General features: G+C 44.0%; 2 protein-coding genes across 4 annotated transcripts in view; one reads left to right on the top strand and one right to left on the bottom strand.

Moving 5' to 3' along the window:
• ITPKB (inositol-trisphosphate 3-kinase B) overlaps positions 1-21,096 on the top strand; it is a 121,828-nt gene that overhangs the window by 10,711 nt on the left and 90,021 nt on the right. The gene's annotated exons all lie outside the window — the stretch shown is intronic.
• On the bottom strand, positions 112-19,906 carry PSEN2 (presenilin 2). The gene is made up of 11 exons (XM_021537001.4): positions 19,851-19,906; positions 14,634-14,829; positions 13,682-13,911; positions 12,689-12,830; positions 11,761-11,828; positions 10,794-11,014; positions 9,897-9,995; positions 8,150-8,227; positions 6,473-6,592; positions 5,871-5,989; positions 112-3,375 (listed from the first exon to the last, which is right to left on the bottom strand). Exons 2-11 carry the CDS (start codon positions 14,775-14,777, stop codon positions 3,220-3,222), a joined length of 1,377 nt encoding a protein of 458 aa, XP_021392676.2. The 5' UTR covers positions 14,778-14,829; positions 19,851-19,906; the 3' UTR covers positions 112-3,219.

Genomic DNA, 21,096 nt, shown 5'->3' on the forward strand with positions numbered 1-21,096 from the left:
ACATGGCACACAGCAGAGTACTTTAAAATGGCTGGTACTTCTCCACATAGACCTACTGCCCTCCCGTGGCTGCCAAAGAGCATCTCTAAAGCAGAAACTGAAATCGGGGAGTGAGGGAAACAATAAAGAAAAATAACTCTATATTCAATTTAAACCAAAACCCAGTTTGTGTTACAAGGAAGAGGAAAGTAAACACAGTGGGGTTAACTAGAAGTACCTATGAAGGCAAGAACAAAGAGCCTGAAGTCGGGTTTGATGAATGAGACCATGAGTATCAAATTAAAGCTGTGTGCTTCTGCAAGAACTATCCTATTTCTGTTTTTTTCATTATGACTCTGATGCTTCTTGTGCATCCTCTGAGGACAGGGCTCATCTCCAGTCTTTGACACACAGCAGACACTTGAACAAAACAACCCCAGACCTCCCACCAGAAGTTTCACTGTGGGGGGGGTTGCATTAGGCAGGCTAACCACTACATTTTTGTTCATGGACTTGGCTTCAGTCTTAGACCTTTAAGACTGATGTATGCCTAAGCTACATTTGAGACTAGATGCAATGAAACACACATTTCAGACTGGAGCGGAAGGGTGAGTGTGAGCAGGATCACACAGGAAAATGCCAACACATGGCACCTCCTACAAGACTTCAGATGTTGAGTGACACCAGCATCAAGAACGGTGTCACCTCAGTGTACCTGGCAGCTGTGCTGTTTCAGAGCATGCAGCAAGTTGACACTGGTGCATGAACACATTAGGCAGACAAATGCTTTGCTAATTCAAGTTGCCAGGTCACTGAGTCAGTATGTGTTGCAGCCAGCTATGAGTAGGGTGTATCCTGCCCTCTGCATTCACATCTTAAGCCATGCTGCACAATGTTAGCATCACAAACAGAACTTCATTTTATGCGCAGGTGAAAACATCCAAAGAGATGAGAAATCACTCCATGTAATTTTAAAATTTGCATGTCTGTGTGTATATGCACACACAAACACAAATATATATTTGTAGTAAATACATATGAACTTTTATACAATTATAACCACTCAAATATATCCACGGTATACTCCTTTCACTCACCAGGACAATATATTCTGTTGCACTGCCAGAATCTCTTGCTCAGTTACCTTTTAAATTAAAATTCTTGTAAGTTCTGCAGAATTGGTCAGTGGAAGACCAGTCTTTGGCAAGCATCTGCAGAAAACCAGTGGGGATCCTTCAGTATGTGAAGGATCCCCTCCCAGTTTCCTTCAGGTATCAACTCTGCTTTCATAGAAATACAACCCTGATAAGCCAAGCAGGATTTTTCTTTCAGTATATACAGATAATTCATATCCTCTCTACACCATGCAATGCAAAAAGTAAAACCATGTCTCCCAGTGATTTTAATCCAATTTGGCCCCATAACTGCTTTTGTTAAAAAGAACAAACACAAAGAAATAGAAAAAGCAACTCTCACATAAACCTTAAAAATCAGCAAACAAAGCTCTACTGATTTACATTTCCAAAGGAAATACCTTTTAGTAATAGTTAACTCTGACTACAGTTGTTAAGTCCAAATATTGCAGATGTGAGAAATGAGCACAGAAAGCTAATAAAGAGCAAGAGTTACTGACTTGTCCAGATTGAGAGACACATACACACACCCCCACACCCCTTGTAAAAACTCTTATGCACTTTTTAAAAATTAGTCTGAATCATCTGTGATGTCCTTGTTAAATATCAAAGCAGATGAGCTTGAACAGGTCTACTGGAAAAAGCACTACATAAAAAATGTGTAATTCAAAGCCTTAGCTAAAAAGTATTACCAGAAATTAAGGTCTATGTCTCTCAATAACATTGCATTATTCACAAATTCTCACACAATGTTACATTTACTGACACTGATCAACTGTCAAAAGAAAACTGAGCTTGTTTGAGTAACAGACACGAGTAAAAAGAAAATAAAAAATAAAATCACAGAACTTCGGCAACTATTGAAAAGCTAACTCAAAGAGTAGAAACACAATTATTTTCAATGGTGGACAAAACATAAAGGTTCAGTCTGTCCTATGTATTTTTTACTGATGTCAAGCACTGTGATTTTCTTCATGAACTCACTTGAGGGTGTATAGCTATTCCTACAAGTAATGTAACAACACACTGAAGTTTGCACCCCAATATTTTGATACAAACTATGACTGGATATTTCCAAAACAGTCCCTTTGACACTAAATAGCTATTTTAATATTTGTAATTAAAAAAATAATCTTTAAACAGTACAAAAACCTAGGTAAACCAAGTCTCAGTCAGTGTAAGAGAGGACCTCTTAATAAAGGGAAGGTAAATCCTCCTTTGGAGTAGTTACAACAATGCACAGAAATGAGACCAGAAACACATGTAGTAAGTTACAGGTCTAATTTACTGGAGTTCTTCAGTCATTTCCACCTTACGGTCACTTCAGGATTGTAGAAATGACCCAGAAGAATATTTCCTAAACAATAAAATGTTGGGAGGAGACAGCAGTATCCTTTTCCACACGCTGAGGATCTGGTGTGCTGGAAGGGGCAGCCCTGTCTCCATCAGCTGCTTGCTGCCCTGGTGGATGTGCTTAGAGCCAGGAGCCTGATATTCCAACCATGACATCCTGTCTGGATCCTTCATGGCTCACCATGTCTAACTAGGGTCAGAATAAATGGGCCTTTGGGGCAATTGCAACAGATGCTGTGTGCACAGCAGCCAGCATAGGAAGTTCAGCCTCACTTCTCTAATGGCTCACACACTGGTCTGTGCATGCTGCCAGCTGTGCTGTTCCAATCACTTGCACCTCACGTTTGCACACTTCAAACATGTGAAGACTTAGAAATTCTAGAGTATGGTAGAAGATGACTGCAGTTCCAGGGCTAAAACACCTTACACTTAGCTCCTGGAAGATCAGACCCCTCACCTCTCCAGTGTTCCATGCCACATACAGGTTTCTGTGCTCACAACAGCCACTGTGCACATCAAATAAAATAAAAATAACACTCTGACATCAGCAAGGAGCCAGGCTTTCACCAAGAGTCCTGTGAAAAATCTCAGTTCAACACGTAACTATTAGATTTTTAGTACACGGCAGATCAAGGAATTAGTGTTTTCCTTACAAATATATGGCACTAAGTGTAAAAACTTTATGACCTAATCCAAACATTGTACCATACTTCACAGCAAAGCTTGAAAAAGAATCCTCTAACTCCCACTTCTTCTAAATATACAGCTGGTGGGAGGCCAGGGTGTCCATGAATGGTCGCACAAGGTTGTCTGTCGAGAAGTAGAAGATCAAGCCAAAGGTGATGGAGATTGGAAGAGCAGGCAGTGCTTTCTTAAAAACAGCCAGGAGTAAAAGTGTTAGGCATAAACCCTGTCAGAGATAACAGAATAAAAAACACAAGGAGATATTAGTAAAACAACCAGAAATACATCTGTCACCAACAAGCCAACATACAGATAATTATCTAAATGCACTGTAGAGCACTGCAGACTGCCTGAGCTACCAGCAGCAGAATATGTAGGTGCCCACAGCTTCATCTTTCACACAAGTTGGCCACGTTTTTCCTCAGCAATTTTGAGCACAGCTCTCTGCTGAGAAAGTGGTATAAACAGCAAATGCAGAGGTATAGCTGACCCTGAGAGTTTAACTTCTTTACACATTATTTTACTCCTTGTTCTGTGTCATTATTAACGAAGTACTGATCCAGCAGACAAAAACACTTAAATCCTGGTGACCTGCAAATATAGAAGTTTCACCGAAGGTCTCTAATACTTACAGCACATTCCCAGTTTACAAGGTCCCTTAGGTATAAAAAGAAAGAAAAACAAAAAAACCCCAACCCAAAACCAAATCAAATATCCACTGCTGTTCTTTTGGCTGGATTGCTTATTACAGTGGATGAGTTCTGGTTTTACCTGCATTGTAGGCTCAGATCTGCTTTTTGGAGCATGTGAGGAAGATATTTTATATTCTGGATAGATACTGTGGCTAAGTACCTCTAGATTCCTTCTCTCATTAGAGCCCTTTTTAATTCTTCCATGATGACAAAACGTCAAAGACACTGGGCTCCAAAAATATCCACTAGCTAAAGATCAGCAGACAGGAATTTTTAAATTCTTTTTTTTTTTTTTTAATCAGTGTTTCTAGATTGCAAACTTGTTCACAATCTACCTGAGCCTGTAGTTCTGTTCTTATTCTCACGGGGACCATATCTGGCCTGCACCTGCTTTTTAAATCTCATCTCCCTTTTAAGATGTGCTTACTGCTGGGAAACTGGGGGGACATTTTTGAGAACCAGGAAGCCACATACCAGCAAGATTATGAAACTGCAGGAGATGGAACAAGCTTTAACAGCACCAAAAAGGACACAGGATGGGGCATTTGGCCTCACAAGACAGATGACCAAGAACATTTCCCCCAGGAAAGGGATCCCCCCATGCTGGACTGCAGCATATGGAGTTTGGTGATCCTGTGGGTTTCTCTGACCTGTGGGGTCAGAAAGCTACACTGAACAGACTCCAGTGAAGGCAGCTAATTTCTAGTTCTCATGCTTTTTGATGTGCAATCTTCACAAGTGACAGTCACTTGCACTGTCCTTGGGAAATAAGTAGGAAAATAGAGGCCCAAGAAGGACACAGTAATCGATTTTCTTTTACATTCTAAAAATCCTGCTGTTGTCTTTCTGGCTAATTTCCATGAGGATCTTGAGGTAAACAACAAGTGCATAGTACTTATTTTCCACTCAGGTTGTGGGAATCCAGGGCTTCCCTGTGGCTGCCTTGGAAGGCCTGGGACCCTGGCAAGGGGTCAGGAATCCCCCTGTACAGAGCCCCGAGAGACACTGTCTCTGATCTCTGTCCATGGAAAAGAGTTTTCAATCTTACAGGATGAATTACAAACTCTGAGTGTTTGATATAAGTAATAATCAAGTGTGGCACAGGTGCAAAAGTAAAATTTTAGAATTTTAGATTAGGGGTTTAAAGGGGACAAGATGGAGGAAACTGGGTGTGTCTTGTCCTTTTTCTCCTTCTTCATTCCCTCCATGTTTCACTGTGGTGTTGGCATTTTTCTGTTGGTTTAGGCTGGGGACACACTGTTCAACGTAGGTGACAGATATTGGCACGTTATTGTAAATCCAGCCCAGGGAGTTTCTGGTATTTAATGTTTGTAACATCCCACTGAGGGCAGAGCCCCACACGCTGCCCTGCAGGACAGAGCTGGGCAGGGCAGCAGAACATGTTAGAGATAAACAGAATAAACAACCTTGAAACCAGCACAGACAAATTATGGCTTTTTTTTTTGGCAATGGGGCAAAAAGACAAGAGACTTTCTATAATCTTGGAATCATCAATACTTCAGATTCCAACATCAGGTGGAAGCTTAACAGTGTGTCTTCATTAGACCTGGCAGGACCAGCTCTTTAGCAGCTACAGTATGTTAGTCTTCTGCCCTTACTGATAATTTCCATGGATCTAAGTCTTCCTTCTCATTTTTTTCCAGTTCAAATAGTAGAATAAGATAGGTTCTCACCCTCTTATCTATCAGCACCCCTTAGCATAACAGAGTTAACCTTTTCAACTACACTTGCTAATCAGTGTTGAGGTCCTAATATTGACTCTTGTGGCTGAAGCAAACACACCAGCAGTTCTCTGGGGCTGTTTCACCCCCATCATATCCATGCTTGGCTCTGCTCTGATTAGCCTGGATCATTCTGCTGCAGTGGCTGTCTAAAGCCTAGAGACAGAGTATTCCTAAATACCTAGCAGATTACCTGGACTTATTCAGCAGTGCTCAGCTGCTGGTACTTCTGGCAACAATTCTGTGCTGAACAGGGTGTGACAGAGCTTTCAAAGCTGCTCACTTACTATGAGAATGGCTACAAAGCAGGCCAGTGTGGTATTCCAGTCTCCACTAGCTGTGGCAGCTGCTTTCCCAACAAGCACGCTGTAAAATATGAAGTCTCCAAGGCCCAGCTTCACACCCCCTGAAAGAAGTGGAAAAAGAAAACAAGTGTTAATTCTCAGCCTCCTGTTTTGCTTCCTCCTGAACAAATTCTTGTCCCGTGGGGAGCAGGTAAAGGTTCCTAGTCCTGGCTACCAACTTGGACCCACACATTCCTGAGGAGGTTGAGACTTCCAGCCCCTCTTCCCACTAATTGCTTTGTTCTCCCTCATTCTCTGAGGTGCTTCCCTGGGCTGCTTTACAAATGAATCAACTGAGGAAGCACAAGGACAGAGAAGGACAGGAGTCAAGGGGAAGAAGGAACTGTTTAAATTGTACATGTCACTGGAATCACAATCCCAGAACAGATTCTGCAGCATCAAGTCAGAATCGAGACCTTCATTGCTCAGCAAGCAACTATTCAAATTAACTGTGATTAGACCAAACTAGGAAACAGCATTAGCCACAAAGAGTAAAAATGTCAGGCTCTGACTACACTGAAAACAAGGTATAAAGCTTCTCTTACTTTCTTCCTCCTCAAGCTCCTCTAAAGAAGTGGCGGGGCGGGTTGGAACAGGACTCCTCATCTCTGATATCTGAGACTCTGCCTGTGAAGGGCTCCTGAGGTGTTCTCTCCCATCCTCAGCTTGGTTCCACAAAAACAGGCCAAGAATGGATTACCAAAAAAAAAAAAAAAAAAGAACACAAGAGACAGCTACATTTATAACATGTTTTAGTCCATGAATTCCATACTCCTGTGAGTCTGCCCTTTGTCTCCTCCACATCAAGAGCAGCTAGGCAGAGACATTTAGGACTTTGAGGGAAACCTGTGTGTTACTGTTTGGAACAGCTTCTCTGGCAGCCACCCAGAAGCTCAATGGCTTTAACAAGTGAGCACGTACACAGACCTAACATTGCTCTGCACAGGCCAGAATGACAAGGCAAACCCACTGAAGCTAATGTGCATTCCCACAGTGTTATACATTTGGGATTGAGGTGCTCAGGTATTCCCTAACCAGTCATATAACCAAAATGGATGACTAAGAGGACTGCCATTTGTGAGAGAAGTCCTGAATCACACTGACATTCTTGGAGACTGCACATGTAGAAAGCAGACACATTTCATTGTCCACAAATTTAACTTTTTTCCCCCCTCTGTTAAAGCACATCTGACAGAGCCTTTGGCAGTACTTTTGGAAGCAGACAGTCTGTGATATATGACTTTATCTGACAATTCCTATTTTTCAGAAGCTCCTACAAACTCTTCAGTCCATGTCAGTTTGACAGGTTGCTGCTGCTGCAGGTGCAAGCAGACTGATCTGGGACACAAGAGCTTCCACAGAGCATTCTGTACCCCTCAGCATGTAGTCTGTGCCTGCTCTGTGCCCTGTTTCCTGCCCAGCAGGATTGTGTCCCTGCCATTCTTTGCTATGTCAGCTGCTTCATCTTGAAATAAGCAGCATGTTTAGTTATCCAGCCTTTGCACACATTTATTGCATTAACATTCAAAAGTGCTGTCATCTCTGAAGTGCAAAAGGGCTAGATGGGAAATCCTCCCAAAACCACATGTAAGACTTTATTCAATCACCTTAAAACTGCAGTTTAATTTGCATCTCAAGAAGATAAAAGCAATGGCACACAAATTACTGCAAACCAGCTACAATGTAAACTTGAATCACAAAAGCTACTGGTGGGTAACTGTCTTAACACAAGGCTTTACCCAAGGGTAAAAACATATATTTTCTTTAGCAGGGTGAGCCATATTGCACTTACAGAAAGGTGCTCCATGGCACTGGTCTGAATGCAACACTGAAGTTCACCAGCTCATCAGTATTATATTTAGGAGCCTATGTTGTACTTTTTCATCCCCAGTATGGAAAACTATAACCACCCACTAGTACACTTTCAGCTTTGATTTCAGTACACTGAAGTTGTGAGTTGAACAACACTTCTGTTTGATTTGTTGTCTGTTTGGGTTTTTTTTAAATAAAAGTGGCTTGAATACTGGAGCTTCCTACACTGTCTGCTCATTTTTGTTGCCAGTCCTACCAACAGGTTTATGAACATTACTGAGTTCTGCTAGAAACAACACTGAAAAAAATTCATCCATCAGGATTTGGGGGTTTATGTTTACACTCAGTCTCAAACATATTCATTATTTCTGTAGGACAGTGCTCTGCATGAGAGAGACGTGCAAACAAACCTGCATCCCATGTCTGCTGACTTGGTCCTCTAGCTGCTGTGTCTGGTTTTGCCATTCCAACTGTCCACATCATAGCAGCTGGAAGAAAGAAAGTAATCAGCTGCATAAAACATTGGCCACTATAGCTCAGAGGAAATAAGTATTTAGGAAAATACAAACCATTGCCCCTGTAAACGCTTCTAAAACACTCAGTTGGTTTCCCTAGACACTAAGACGGCAAGGTGGGAGAAAGCCAAGGCATTGCATCCATTCAGTTTTTAAAAAGTCCCAGAGCACAAGTAGCTAAGAGTCAATATAATCTTCTCTGTGGATTAAGGAAAGCAATTCCAGAACCAGGGCCCTCAACTCCTTTGGTTTCTTCCTGATTTCTGGCTCTTCTCTGGAAAGAAAACAATTTCCCAGGGAATGATGGTAATACAAAAGGTAACCAGAGGTTAACTAACACAGTTTACTCATGTTCTGCTAAAGGTACAGCACACAAGTGAGGGATTACAGGAGTTGTCAGAATGCAAGTTTTCTCTCTGCCTGTTGTGGCTTCACCCTGTCAAAATATTGCACATTTCTGTTTTGGTTCCAATAGTAACTGATGTTTGGAGGTTTATTCTTGGGATCCCTTAACTGAAAAGGAATACAAACCATTCCGAAATCAGCAGAAGGGAACTAAAATCAGCTTTTTATTTAAGTGTGCATTAGTCTCTCTGATTTTATATAAGCTAACCTAAACAAAAGAAGCCAAGCCAAACACAGTGCCTGCTTTTCCATGATGAGCTCAGCCTAGATGATGTTTTTGCATTTAGAGGGAGCCACAGAATGTAGTCTTGCAATGGAGACACTGATATTCTGCACAACAACTTTTTGTTTAGTATTTATTACTTACTGAACTGCATTATCCTTTAAGGAAGCTCTTGTTTGTTAACAAAAGCATGTGAGAGACTTCACCTAGATTGTCTCAGGTCAGTGTAACAGAATTGCCTGTAAAAGGGAAGGCACCTGAGGTGAACAGAGACTCTACCTGGAACACATAAAAGCATTTACATAACATTAAATGCTTGAAGAAAAAAAAGAATCAGTCAGGCTGTAGGCATCCTCAGCTTAGTACCAAACATTTGGGAATAACCCTTCATCTTCCAAGTGATGCAATGAAAAAGTCACTGAGGTCCATCCATGAAGGTCCACTTGAGTTCAGGTCCCATGAGTGTTGAGTCTTCTGCCTTCCAACAATCTTATCTTAGGCACGTGGATACTTCTGGACTAGGGCACCAGACACCATGGTAGTTAAACAGCCCAAGAAAGCCAGGGGAGAGATGACTGATGCTGTTTGCAGAGCAGTACTTTCCAGGAGCCCTTTGCAAAGTGAGGAGCCAAATAGTGAACGATAAAGGAAATAGATTGTAAGCACTGCCATCTGTACAGTATAGAGGGCATGAATAGATGTATTGAGTGAGCATCACCTCATCACAGAACTTGGCAAAAACACAGGGTTTTGTGTGTAGAAAAAAAAGAGCTATATTAATGAAAGGATAAATCTGTTTCTGAATATCCAGCTTTGCAAGGTAAAGGTAGGCTCCCTTGGCTAATTACAGTTACCAACATTGTAACTGATAAACAAGGCCTGCTACAAATTCCAGAACTTAATTTGGCACCATTCTAAAGGCAAGAAAGTAGCTAAGTGCTCTTTGCTTTGACACAGACATAGTTTTATAGAGTTTCATCTGGCTAAAAACATTAACATTGTAATCTTACTCACAGGAATATATTAATGCAGGGAAAATGGGCTCATTTCTCTCCTGTGCAGTTTCTACCAGCATTCTCAGTGGCCCCTTGGGACAGAGAACAGCCATCAGATCTGCAGAAAGAAAAGGACCAATCTCATCTTGAACTGTCATGCATATTTTACGTTCTTTAAGAAGATATCTTCCCCTCAAATTTACATCTATCCATATAAACCAGATGATTTCCTGAATGGCTCTTTCCACCACTTTGCATAACTCTAGCTGTTCTAGTCCCCAAAAGTGTTGTTCACTTAAAATACCATCTTCAAGCCTTGATGTAATAATAAGAGTTTTCACTGTGCTAATCCTATAAAAAGCCCCTTGAGAATACCACATGAGTTCTTTGAAAGCTGATGGCAGCATTTCACTGAGATGTTAATTAGAAGAGGAGTGGGGGTGTTTTGTTCACATTCCACAATCCATCGCTACGTACACTGGCTCTGTTTCACATGAAGGAAGGCCTTCACTCCAGTACCTCTCTGCCTACCCTCCCTCCTCCATCGGATCTCCTCCCTCTTGCTCTGCCAGTTCTCTTGAAACTTATACCAAAATCCATGGTCTCTTGATAGCAATAAACAAAACCCGAAAGACTCTCAGGTCTGCTACTGATAAAAATCCAGCCACCCCTACCATGCAGTTAAGTGAGGTTCAGTCCTTCCCTGACTTGGTGATCCACTTTGAAAGACCTGCCTGAGGTACACTACCTACATGGACAATTAGCAAGAGACAAGGCAGGGAGTCAAATTAAATGCCCATCTGGCACTTTCTAAAGCTTTTAGCACCATAAAGTTGTTTTTCTGAAGGACATAGAGTCCTGAGATTGCCACAGAGTATCCTCTCCAGGAGCCACACCTTGAGAGTCCCAGACTTACCATAGATGGAGATTGCACCTAGAATCACCCATGCTGACCACTCAGGTAGATATTTAATGAACACCAATGCCATTAGAGCACTGATCATAATGAGATAAGCTTGCTGGAGCTGCAAGGGACCTTTCCAGTGGATGCAAATCATTCCAACAGCTCCAAAGTTCCAGATGACTATGAATAGAGTGGGATAATCCATGGCCACGTTGTACGTCTTCAATACTTCACTGAAATACCACAAGAAAATTTAGCTAAGCAGTGAAAGCAAGTGACATGCAAAGTTAAACAAAAAGTAGGGCTTTAGTTAAACAAAAAAGCTCCCTGAGACACCAGGAGGAAGCAGCTCTCATCATGAAAGGGGAACCCGCCCTTTGGCTACTTGCTGCTCTGAGCTCTGTTCCTCCTGCATGAGATGGATGTGCTGTGTTACAGACCAGCACCACACTGGCTTAGTCCTCAGTTCAACAGCAATTCCAAGGGCTTGAGCAAGCAGGATTTCAAGTCTTAAATAAGCATAGGCCTGTGGCTACATGACATATCTACTGTCTACAGAAATCCTGTCAGTGTCATCCCACCAGGTGCAATTTGCTCACAGTTAAAAATGAAAATGTCACTCACAAGTTAAAAGTTTCCTTTCACCTAAGCAGGGAGCTAAGGGAATGAGCTTGAAACAATGTTGTCTAAGAAAAAAGACAAATCAGAGCACCTTTCCTCATGCTTCTCAATCCAGGGCCTCTGTACCACAAGATTCAGCCTGTTCATTTCATGCTCATGGTATCACTTCCCAGTGACCATTGACTATTAAGGATCTTCTTTTCCACTTTTTAAAAAAGAAAGCAATCTTCTTCTAACAACATTTAAATGTCCATTTGGAGAAGAGGAGAGATTCCTTTTCTTGTTCAAAGTGGGTGAAAGACCTGGCTGAGATGAAGGAGCCCTGAACTGCCAGGTTACCTGCACCATTCCCACTTACCCGAGGTATATATAGGTAAAGAGGAAGAGCAGCATCAAGGAGGACAGGATCAGCCAGCCATGGATGAACTATCAAGGGCAAGAAGAGACAGTGATTGTAGGGGCTGTTACCCTTGCACAGAACTGCAACTGAATAGTCTCCTTCTGCACTCCTCTTCCAGTGTCCAAAGACTCTGCATTCCCCATGGTCAGTGAAGGAGGAGGGACAACCGTTCCTCTCAGTTCTCCCACTCTCATTTTGTATTCTGTCTCTTAGAATTTTAGCTGGTTTGGTTTTATTTCAGTCTCTGGCCTAAGCATTTTCATGGGTATTCAGACTGGTTGCTAGCTCATACAAGTGAACACATTCTTTTTGTTTGCTAGGAAAGAGGAAGGGTTTGCCCAAGGCTGTAAAATAAACTCTGTCTTAGGGATAAGTTTAAAAACAAGGAATGGACAGAGCTCAAATGCTGGGCTGGCACCACACATGAGAACTCCCTGAGCACCAGAGAACAGAGATCTTGAATGTGCCTTTCCCTTCAAGCCTTGTGCTCTTCTACCAGAGCTTCCACAGGCAGAAATAACACCAGTTCCCACAAAGCTTGTGTGAAATGTCTTAATAGAATGTATTCACAGTAAATAGTACAACTTTGTCCAAAAGTACAAATGGCAAAATATTTGGATCAGATGCAGAAGACTCAGACCTGACTAACACGAAGTAGCAGATCTTGTTTTTAAGGTCCTGCCATTAGTAACAAAATAATAGCAAAGCCTATTCAGAGCCACAGTTCCATCACTACTGACAAAGACTTCTGCACAGTATGATTCCTGCTGTGCCCAAGATGAGGATGAGCCAGTGCAGTGCCTGTGTTTCTCACTGCCATGCAAGGCCCATTTGAGCCCAGGCTCACAGCACAGAAGTGGAAAAGGCTGTGCCATGAGTACTTTACCTTGTAGCAGCGATATTTATAGAGCAGCACTAGGAACACAGTCATTACAATGATGACACTGATCATTACGATGGTGTTCAACACCGAGTTCAAGAGACGCTGGCCCACAGATGGGGTGTCTTCACTAAAAGGGGTGTAGATCCTGCAGGATAAAGCAAAAGTCATATAAAGTATAGATATTCTCTTCCAACTATCTGTCCCAGATAAAACCAGACCTCTTTGTGTGTGGGAAAGAAAGGGAGGTAGGACTCCCAAGGACAGCAAACATGAGATGTAGGTTGGGCTTAAGTTAATTATCAACTAAAGATTAGTGGTCTCTATCAAAAGCACGTTCTTACAGAGCAGCTGGATTCCCAAGTGCTGTTCTGAAATGGGGACACCCTTTCTTTCCACACTTGGTAGGAGAGTCTTGGACACTTTTATCCCTTCTCACCACCCTACTACACTCTTCCCCATTTTGTTCCTTTGATTCAGTTCAAAGGACCACAGTTCCTCTTTCTCCACCCCATATGTGAAGTACAGTTACAGCCCCAGAACACAAGCCCCAGGAGCCAGGCACTGTCAGCAGGAGCTGGATGGAATTACGTACCCACACCATGAGTCTTTAGGAACCAGAAATATCACCAGGAAATGAGACACTCATTCAAATGAACATGCTATTCCCTGATTGCTGCCAGCTAGTGAGTGAACAGTCTAGGAGTTCAGCCTGGGCCTTTTCTGCTGCAGAATGAAGCAGCTTCATTATTATGCTGCTCACAGGCCTCACTCAGGGCACCCGAAATGACAGTGCTAACAGATTAGTGTAATGCAGGTATGGGAAAAACTTACACAGGTGAACATAGCATGCTTCAGTAAGCTCTCTGTATGTTTCTACAGCCACCTTTACCTGTGTAAAGGTTCTCCCAGCCTGCCAAGGGAGCACTCTGCATGCACAGAGTGTGTGTGTGGAGCAGGGGGTCCCACATGCTCAGGCTGTTTGCAGACCCCACTTACAGCTGCCCGTTTTTCTCCGTATAGAAGCGCACTGACTTTATGGTGGCGACGACAACAATCATACAAAGGGTGACAGGCACAAAGAGCATGATTACATGCTTTGCTCCATATTTCAGAGTCAGCTCCTCCTCTTCATTTTCCAGGGCTCTTTCTCTCACTGGAACACCCGAGCCAGACATTTCTCCACCAGCGATATTGTTCGGGCCACGGCTGCTGCCTGCTCGCCTCTTCTAAAAAGACATATTTGCAAATGTGCAAGATGCTTCTTTTCTTTGTGTTCAATCATGTCTCACAAGGCTGCTGTAGGCCACCACAGCATAGCAGCTGAGTCCTAATAGAAAGGTACCAACTGAACAATACAATTAAAAATTCCATTAAATTCTATTGCAAACAGATTACAATAGAGTTTTTAAACCAATTCCATGAGTATCTAAGGACCTCTTCAAATGCACATATATAGACAGACACATGAACATGAAGGGCAAGATGCCCAGAACTAGACTAGGAAAAAATGTCATCTGAGGTAACAAAAGCTTGACATGTTCCTCCTCTCTCAGCAATGCTGTGCTTGCTTTATCCTGCTGGCAGCTGGACTAGATTGTGTTCTAACATTAGCTGCATCTGACCAGAGCAGACAAAGGGTATTTGGCAAAACAAGAAGGCTAAAAAGGATATCCTGCAACAGTCATATGTGCATCAGGTCCTGATTAAAAGCCAGTTTCGTTACCAAAAGAAGGAAAAGGGAGGAGTATATATGGAAATAAAAACGGGGAAAAATTCTGAGCAGAGGAAGTGGCAACAGGCAGTGCTGCTCCTGGCTGAGGTTGACACCAGGAAAACAACACCAAAGCCAATCCTAGAATACAGTCTGGTAGGAGGGATTGAGGGGCAGCAGGACTACTTCTGCCACCACACCCCATGTCCTCCCTCCCCATGAGGGACACACACCTACCCTGTGTGCCTGTGCTTCCCCTGCTTCCGAGGCTTGCAGGCCATCCTGGTAGGAGGGTACTGGAGGGCTCTCTGCAGACATCAGGGATGTTCTCTCATTGCAGGGCTCCTCCTCACTGTCCGAATTGTTCATGAACGTGATCATCGCCGCTTCCCAAGGGAGCACTCAGGAGGGCACAGACAAGCACTACTCAAGACTGTGGGGACAAGCAGAGCAGAGGAGAAGAAAACAGTGAACACCACACTGCAAATAACTGGAAGTCTGAAGAGGATTCAGCAGATTTCAGCAGGGAGGCTCCAGCACACCATGCAGCTCCATCTCCTCTGAACAGCAGATTTATCCTGCCCTCACCCAGGCATGACAATCTGTTCAGTTAAAGTCACTGGGACTGCTGCAGGCATGGGTATCAGCAAAATGCAGCACTAAAGAAACTTACTTTGTCTTTACCACAGCTTTCACACTTTCTGCCTCGTATTTCCCCTCTCCCATCAGCACACCTTACCTTCCACAAAGGAGGTTTCTCAGTGCTCAGTGTTTGTTTGGCAGGGGCCAGACACAGCTTCACCTCACACACTGGCTGCCTGTCAGAGAGCTCACCTCTTACACAACGCTCCTGTGAGCATCAGCAAGGAGCAGGAGTTTCTCAGTAACCTGGAGCCTCAGCTTTACACGAGGCACTAATCAGGAGCTACATGCTGTCTTATGACTGTTTATTAACCAGATGAATTTTATTAGCAGTGCTTCTCTTTGCTGATTAAGAGGTTTGCATAGCAAGGGAAACACCTATATCCTCAGGAGAGCCACTTGTGGGTTTTTCCTTATGTTGTCTTGTGATTAAAAGCAAAACTACTTGGATGGGCAAAAACACAGAATAAATATGGGGGCTAGAAATGCTTGGCCTCTTTTCACCTACTGCTAATCAGAAATAAGCATAGCAGTGACAGAGTGCAGAAAGGAAAGGAACAGCTCTTCTTTCTAGACACCAGAGAGAGAAGGTGCACTGCCCTGAATACTGCAGAACAGCCTTAAAATTGGGATTTCAGGAAGTTATAAATGCAACTAATAGGAAAATTCTTTTTAACATTTATAAAGTCACCTTAACAAAGCAAGTAATTAATTACTTTCTGATACTCAGCCATTTGTCCACAAGCAAAACCATACATCTAATGCATCATCAGCAGTTATATCTATCACAACAACTCTCCTCAACAGAACCTTACCCAACCTCCTGTGTCTCAAGAAATAGAAGAGGAAGCTGAAGAAGCCACGTGATTTGGACACAGTCACTTAAATCTGAATCATACATTCACAGCCCAACCAGAACATCCTGACATCAGAGTATACACTTTGAAGATCTGTGAGATATTCTTTCTTCTCACTAAAGAAACTGAAATTCACTTTAGAGGAAGGAAAGAGGGAGAAGAAGAACTACCCCCACTTCTTTCACAGCCTCCTCAACACATCTGGACCTTCAAGAAATTTTAGAATGTCACCTCAATCCACCCAAGTGAAATATTTTTCAGACATCTGCTCCTCCCCTGGCTTCTCTTGCTTTTTCATATCCTTTTGTTCCTCCTTTGGTGATAAAAGTGGTACAGTTATTGGAAACAGAAGCAGGGCTAACCCTCACACCAGGCCTGTCAGCTTCATAGTAATCCCATGCTCTTACCGAGTGAGCTGCTTAACACTTGGGTGCTCACTTCTCAGAGACCAAGATCTCTCTGGATGCTTAACACACTCTTTTGACTAAGCACCTGAAGGCTCACAATTTACACCCAGGACACTAGAATCTGCTCCAGTTCTAGGATTTAGGTATTTAAAGAGGTCAGACCCACAATCATTCAATCATGACATATTCTGGATGAGGAACAGGATAAATTATGCATGCCACAGGATCTGTGACCTATAGGATTTAAATAACTCTCAAAACCTTCTGCTCATGCCAGAGACCAGGAAGAAAATAAATAAAGCTTTTTTCACTGATAGTTTGGAAAAAATATTTAGGTTTCAACAACCCAATCAAAATACTGAAGAACTTTTTCTCACATTATTTAAGAAATCATTTTTGCTACATAAAGAGAGCAATTCTGCAGAGGACTTTGAAGGGACAGCCAGTTAGCCTACTTTCAATACCCTAGTTATGCCCACTGGAGGAGTTAAACCAATAGCAAAACCACTGTGCCAATTACTAACCTTCACAGTTACATGGGAAGAAATAAGCTCATGTTGAAATACAGCCAATTTTAAGCACATTTTCTCTTATGCTGCCCCAACAAGGATATGGACATGCAAAGGTGTCATGATACTTCTGGTCAGCAAGCAGATTCAGACCTGAACACAGCTTCACTGTCCCTTGTTTATACAGCCATGGTTCCAGTGAGGGTTGACACAAACACACCCCAAGGTGTGTTTACAGGCAGACACAAAAGTCACAGCTGCCTTAGATGGATCTAAACTCTCTTGCCAAAGGGGCTGGCTCACCACCCTCCAACTCTCTGGTGTCAACACCAGGTGCTCATCAGCTCTGTCCTGCTTTTGAAAACACAGTGAGGTACCAGTTTCCCTTTGCTGTCACAAAGCCAGGTCCCAGCAAGGCTGGCCTTGGGAGTGGATATGAGAACAGCCCCAGTGGCACTGCCCACACCAGGAATACAGAGCACTGTGCATTCCCCTTCCAGCAGGATTGAGCTTTAAGGTGACAAGCCCTCTGCTCGCTGCCAGACAAACAGCCCACCCTCACCTCAGGTCTGCAGAACCCTTGGCAATGTGGCTTTGTGGCTTTTACCTAGGCAGAGGCCTTGAATGTATGGTTTATAGGGGCAGGAACACTGGCTCTGCCCCTCTACCTCACCACAGACAGCAGGGATTTTGTCTAGTGCCACTATTTATTCATCAGAGGTGCACTTTGAAATAGCACCAAGACTGTGCTGGCTGCCTGAGAGAGCTGTGATTTGAGCAATCTGTCCTCCAGGGGAGGAAGGACCAGCCTGGTCACTCTCACACACATGCCCAGCACCACAGCACCCTTTGGGATGAGCAGAGGGAAAGAACTGAAAGCCAGGGACTTGCTTGACAAACAAGGAGGGAGCCACACAGCACTAGGCAGCTAAGACACGGGTGTTACAAAGCCCTGATCTCATTTCACTACTTAAACTAAGCAAAAGGGCCTCACGGAAATGATTTCTGCCTGCCAAAGGATGCTGCATACACCACAATGGAAAGCAAGGGAGCCTTCTCTTCCACTCGTGGTCATGATAGCAAACACGTCTGTGCATATTGACTGTTTTTCTAGGCTGAGCTGAAAAAGGAGGAAGGACAGCTCAGGAATGGAAAACATGGAACACTGAGATAAATGTAAGCTGTATGTGTATTCACAGAAAGCTTTAGAGCATGATCTACCAAATACTTTAAACAACATGCCAGTCCATTATCAAACTGAAGCACTAAGTTGTATCAGGCAAGGTTCTCCTCTCTGCCTCTCAGACCATCAGGTCCCACTCAAAAAAATCATACAACGCTTAAGAGCAAAATGACCCAGCTCTCAAAACTATATGGCAAAAATGAAAGGGGACAAAAACTAGGCCAGTAGTAAGTGCTTCTTAGAGGAGCTGAGGTGGAAATGTGATTGCTCCTGCTTTACAGCAGTCTTGCGAATCCTGAAGGGAATCACCGATTCTCTTTCCAGATGTCCTTCATGCAGGAGACCTCCTTCCTCAGCTGTGAAAAAGCAGGTTTATGGATTTTGATTAAACTAGGCCAGTTCACTAACATTAAGATCTAGCCTCAGTTTGCCTTTTATTTTCATGCTGCAAACAATCTAAATCCTTTGCTTTGTATTTCATCCATCACAAATAATACCACTACAATATACAGCACAGAATAGCTGCTATAGCCTGGCAGAATACTTAATTATCCACTTGAGAGTTAAAATTCCTTCTTATCCATATTGATCTTTTAGATGGCAATTAGATTAAGAAAAATGTATTTTCTTTGCTATATTTAGATCAAGAGAAAAGCTTTGGGATGATACTGACAGCCTGATGTTCTCTTAAGTTTTGGCTGCAGCAACTACTGCTATTGATAAATATGAAGAGAAGAAAATAAACTTTTTAGAAATCAGAAGTGGTGGGGCCAAAATTAGGAGGAAAGATTTCCATGCTCTTGCTGATAAATAAAGTCAGAATGGGCATGTTGCTAAAATGACAGGGGACTTGGAACACAGCATATCAGGAGTGCAAGTACCACTCCCTTTCAGCCCCCAGACACAAAAATAAGAAAAAAAGATGGTATGGGAAGTTGTAAAGATTTGTATCTTTTTTTATACATTGTGGCTGAACTAGCACTACTTTCTCTTGTCCCACAAGAGAAAGGCATAAGATGTAGCCCCAAAAGGCGATTCTATTGGCAGAGCTGAAATCGGAGAGGGTCAGAAGGATTATTCTGCCAGCACGGAGCCCAAATACTCCATCAGCCAGCTGCTTGTCACAGCCCTGCAGAACTGCTCACACAAGTAACACCGCAAAGCCCGGTTCCCGCTCCTCATGCGGGAGCAGCAGCTCACATTGGTCCCAATACTGCTGAGGGCATCAGAGCCAGCACGGGCTGGAGGTGACACTTGGGGGACACCCAGGGACACCTGCGCCGGGGCTGAGTTCGTGTCCTGGCCAGTGGGACACGGGGCACCGCGGGGCTGGGCTGCTCCCCTGGGCCGAGACACCGACAACAATTAAAGAAAAGCGGAGAAAAACCCCAAGACAAGCCCCACCCCGCCAGGCAGAGATTTTGCAGGAGGCCAGAGGAGCTCCCATGCAGATGCTCAGATGCTCTTGTTTCCCAGGTGCCCTTTTGAACGCAGATTAAAAAATCTGGCTGCCTCTGAAGGCGCGCCGGAGGCGCTTCCAAATGAAAGCCGGGATACGCCGCCAGCGCCCAGGAGAAATAGGTATACAGACATTTTAACACACGTACATACACCAACAGACATGGAAATATGTACATTTTTTTTTATATAACACGCACCTATATGAGAACATACATATGTACGTATATTCACACAGAGATACAGGAAGCTCTGGCAGCGCGGCGACCCCCAGACGGGGGGGGCCAGGCCTGCCCCGCCCCGCCCACAGCCCGCAGCATCCCCCCGGCCGAAGATCCCGATTCGATCCCGGCCCCGCACCCCACGCCGGCCCGCGCCCCGCCGGCCCCGCTGTTTACCTGCTCCCGGCGCCGCGCGCCCCCCGCCGCTCCCATTGGCTCCCGCCCCGGCGCCGGCCGCGAGGACGGCCGCGCCCGCCCATTCGCCGCCCCAGCCGTCGTTCAGCGGCTGTCCCCGCCTACGGGCCGCTCTCCTCCAATAGAAGAGAGGAATGGGAGAGGCTCGGCCAATAGGAAGGCGGCTGTCCCCGCCCGCCCGGGGCCGCCTGTGAGGCGGCGGCGCCGCCATGGCGGGGCGGGTGCAGGCCGTGCCCCGGCCCTGGATGGGGCGGAGTCTCGGGATGGCGGGAGTTGGAAGTGGCCGTGAAGGTCATCCAGGGCCAACCCTTGGCATGGCTTGGAGCCTTCCACCAAACCACGTTGCTGAAGGCCTGTCCAACATGTTCCTGAGCACCTTCCAGGGATGGCACATCCACAGCTGCTCTGGGCAACCTGTGCCAGCGCCTCACCACCCTCACAGTACGGAACGTCCCCCGATATATAATACATAATCGAAACCTGCTCTCTGGCAGTCTGAATCCATTCCCCCTTGTCACTAAATCCCCTTGTAAAAAGTCCATTTCTGTCCTTGTAGAACCCTTTCAAGTATTGGAAGGCTTAATGTGTATCAATTTATCCCTTCAGTAAATAAAATTATATGCAAACATGCAGATCCTGATGGAAATAAAAGGACTAATAAGAGAAACGTGTGGAGGAGTAAACAGAGAAACCAGAGGAAATGGCCAAATAATAGTTCTGCTGGCATTGTCTGACCCCTGCTCAGTTTAGAGATCAGAGGGGTGAATAAGGAAAATTACAATTTTGCCCTCTTTGCAATGGGTGTGGGGAGTCTGTGTTTTCAGACTGTAAGCGGTTTTGTTTAAAAATTAAAAGAAGAAAAAAAGGCATGATTGTAAGCAAGATAATCCAGTAGATAGTTGAAATTGCTCATCAGTCGGAAGAAAACCACTTGTGTCTCTGTTCCCATTGCTTCATGAAGCAGCAGCCAAGGGAAATTAAGAATCTGGCAGCTCTGTAGCACTTGTTCATCATCTGTGGGGGCAGAGACATGAGCGGGAGTCATGGCAATTTCCCTCTGCTGCTGTTGTCATTTCAGGAAAAACCTCAGGCACAGACACAGGGACATTCACACTCCTCTTTGCTCCGTGGCACCCATGATGATTCTGTATACGGAAGGAATGAAGAGTAAGACGGTAATGAAGGAGACACGAGGTACAAATACATGAACTCCCTCTATAAATCATTG

Source organism: Lonchura striata, chromosome 3 (assembly GCF_050655825.1).
Source record: "Lonchura striata isolate lonStrDom1 chromosome 3, ASM5065582v1, whole genome shotgun sequence".
Classification (NCBI taxonomy): Eukaryota; Metazoa; Chordata; class Aves; order Passeriformes; family Estrildidae; genus Lonchura; species Lonchura striata.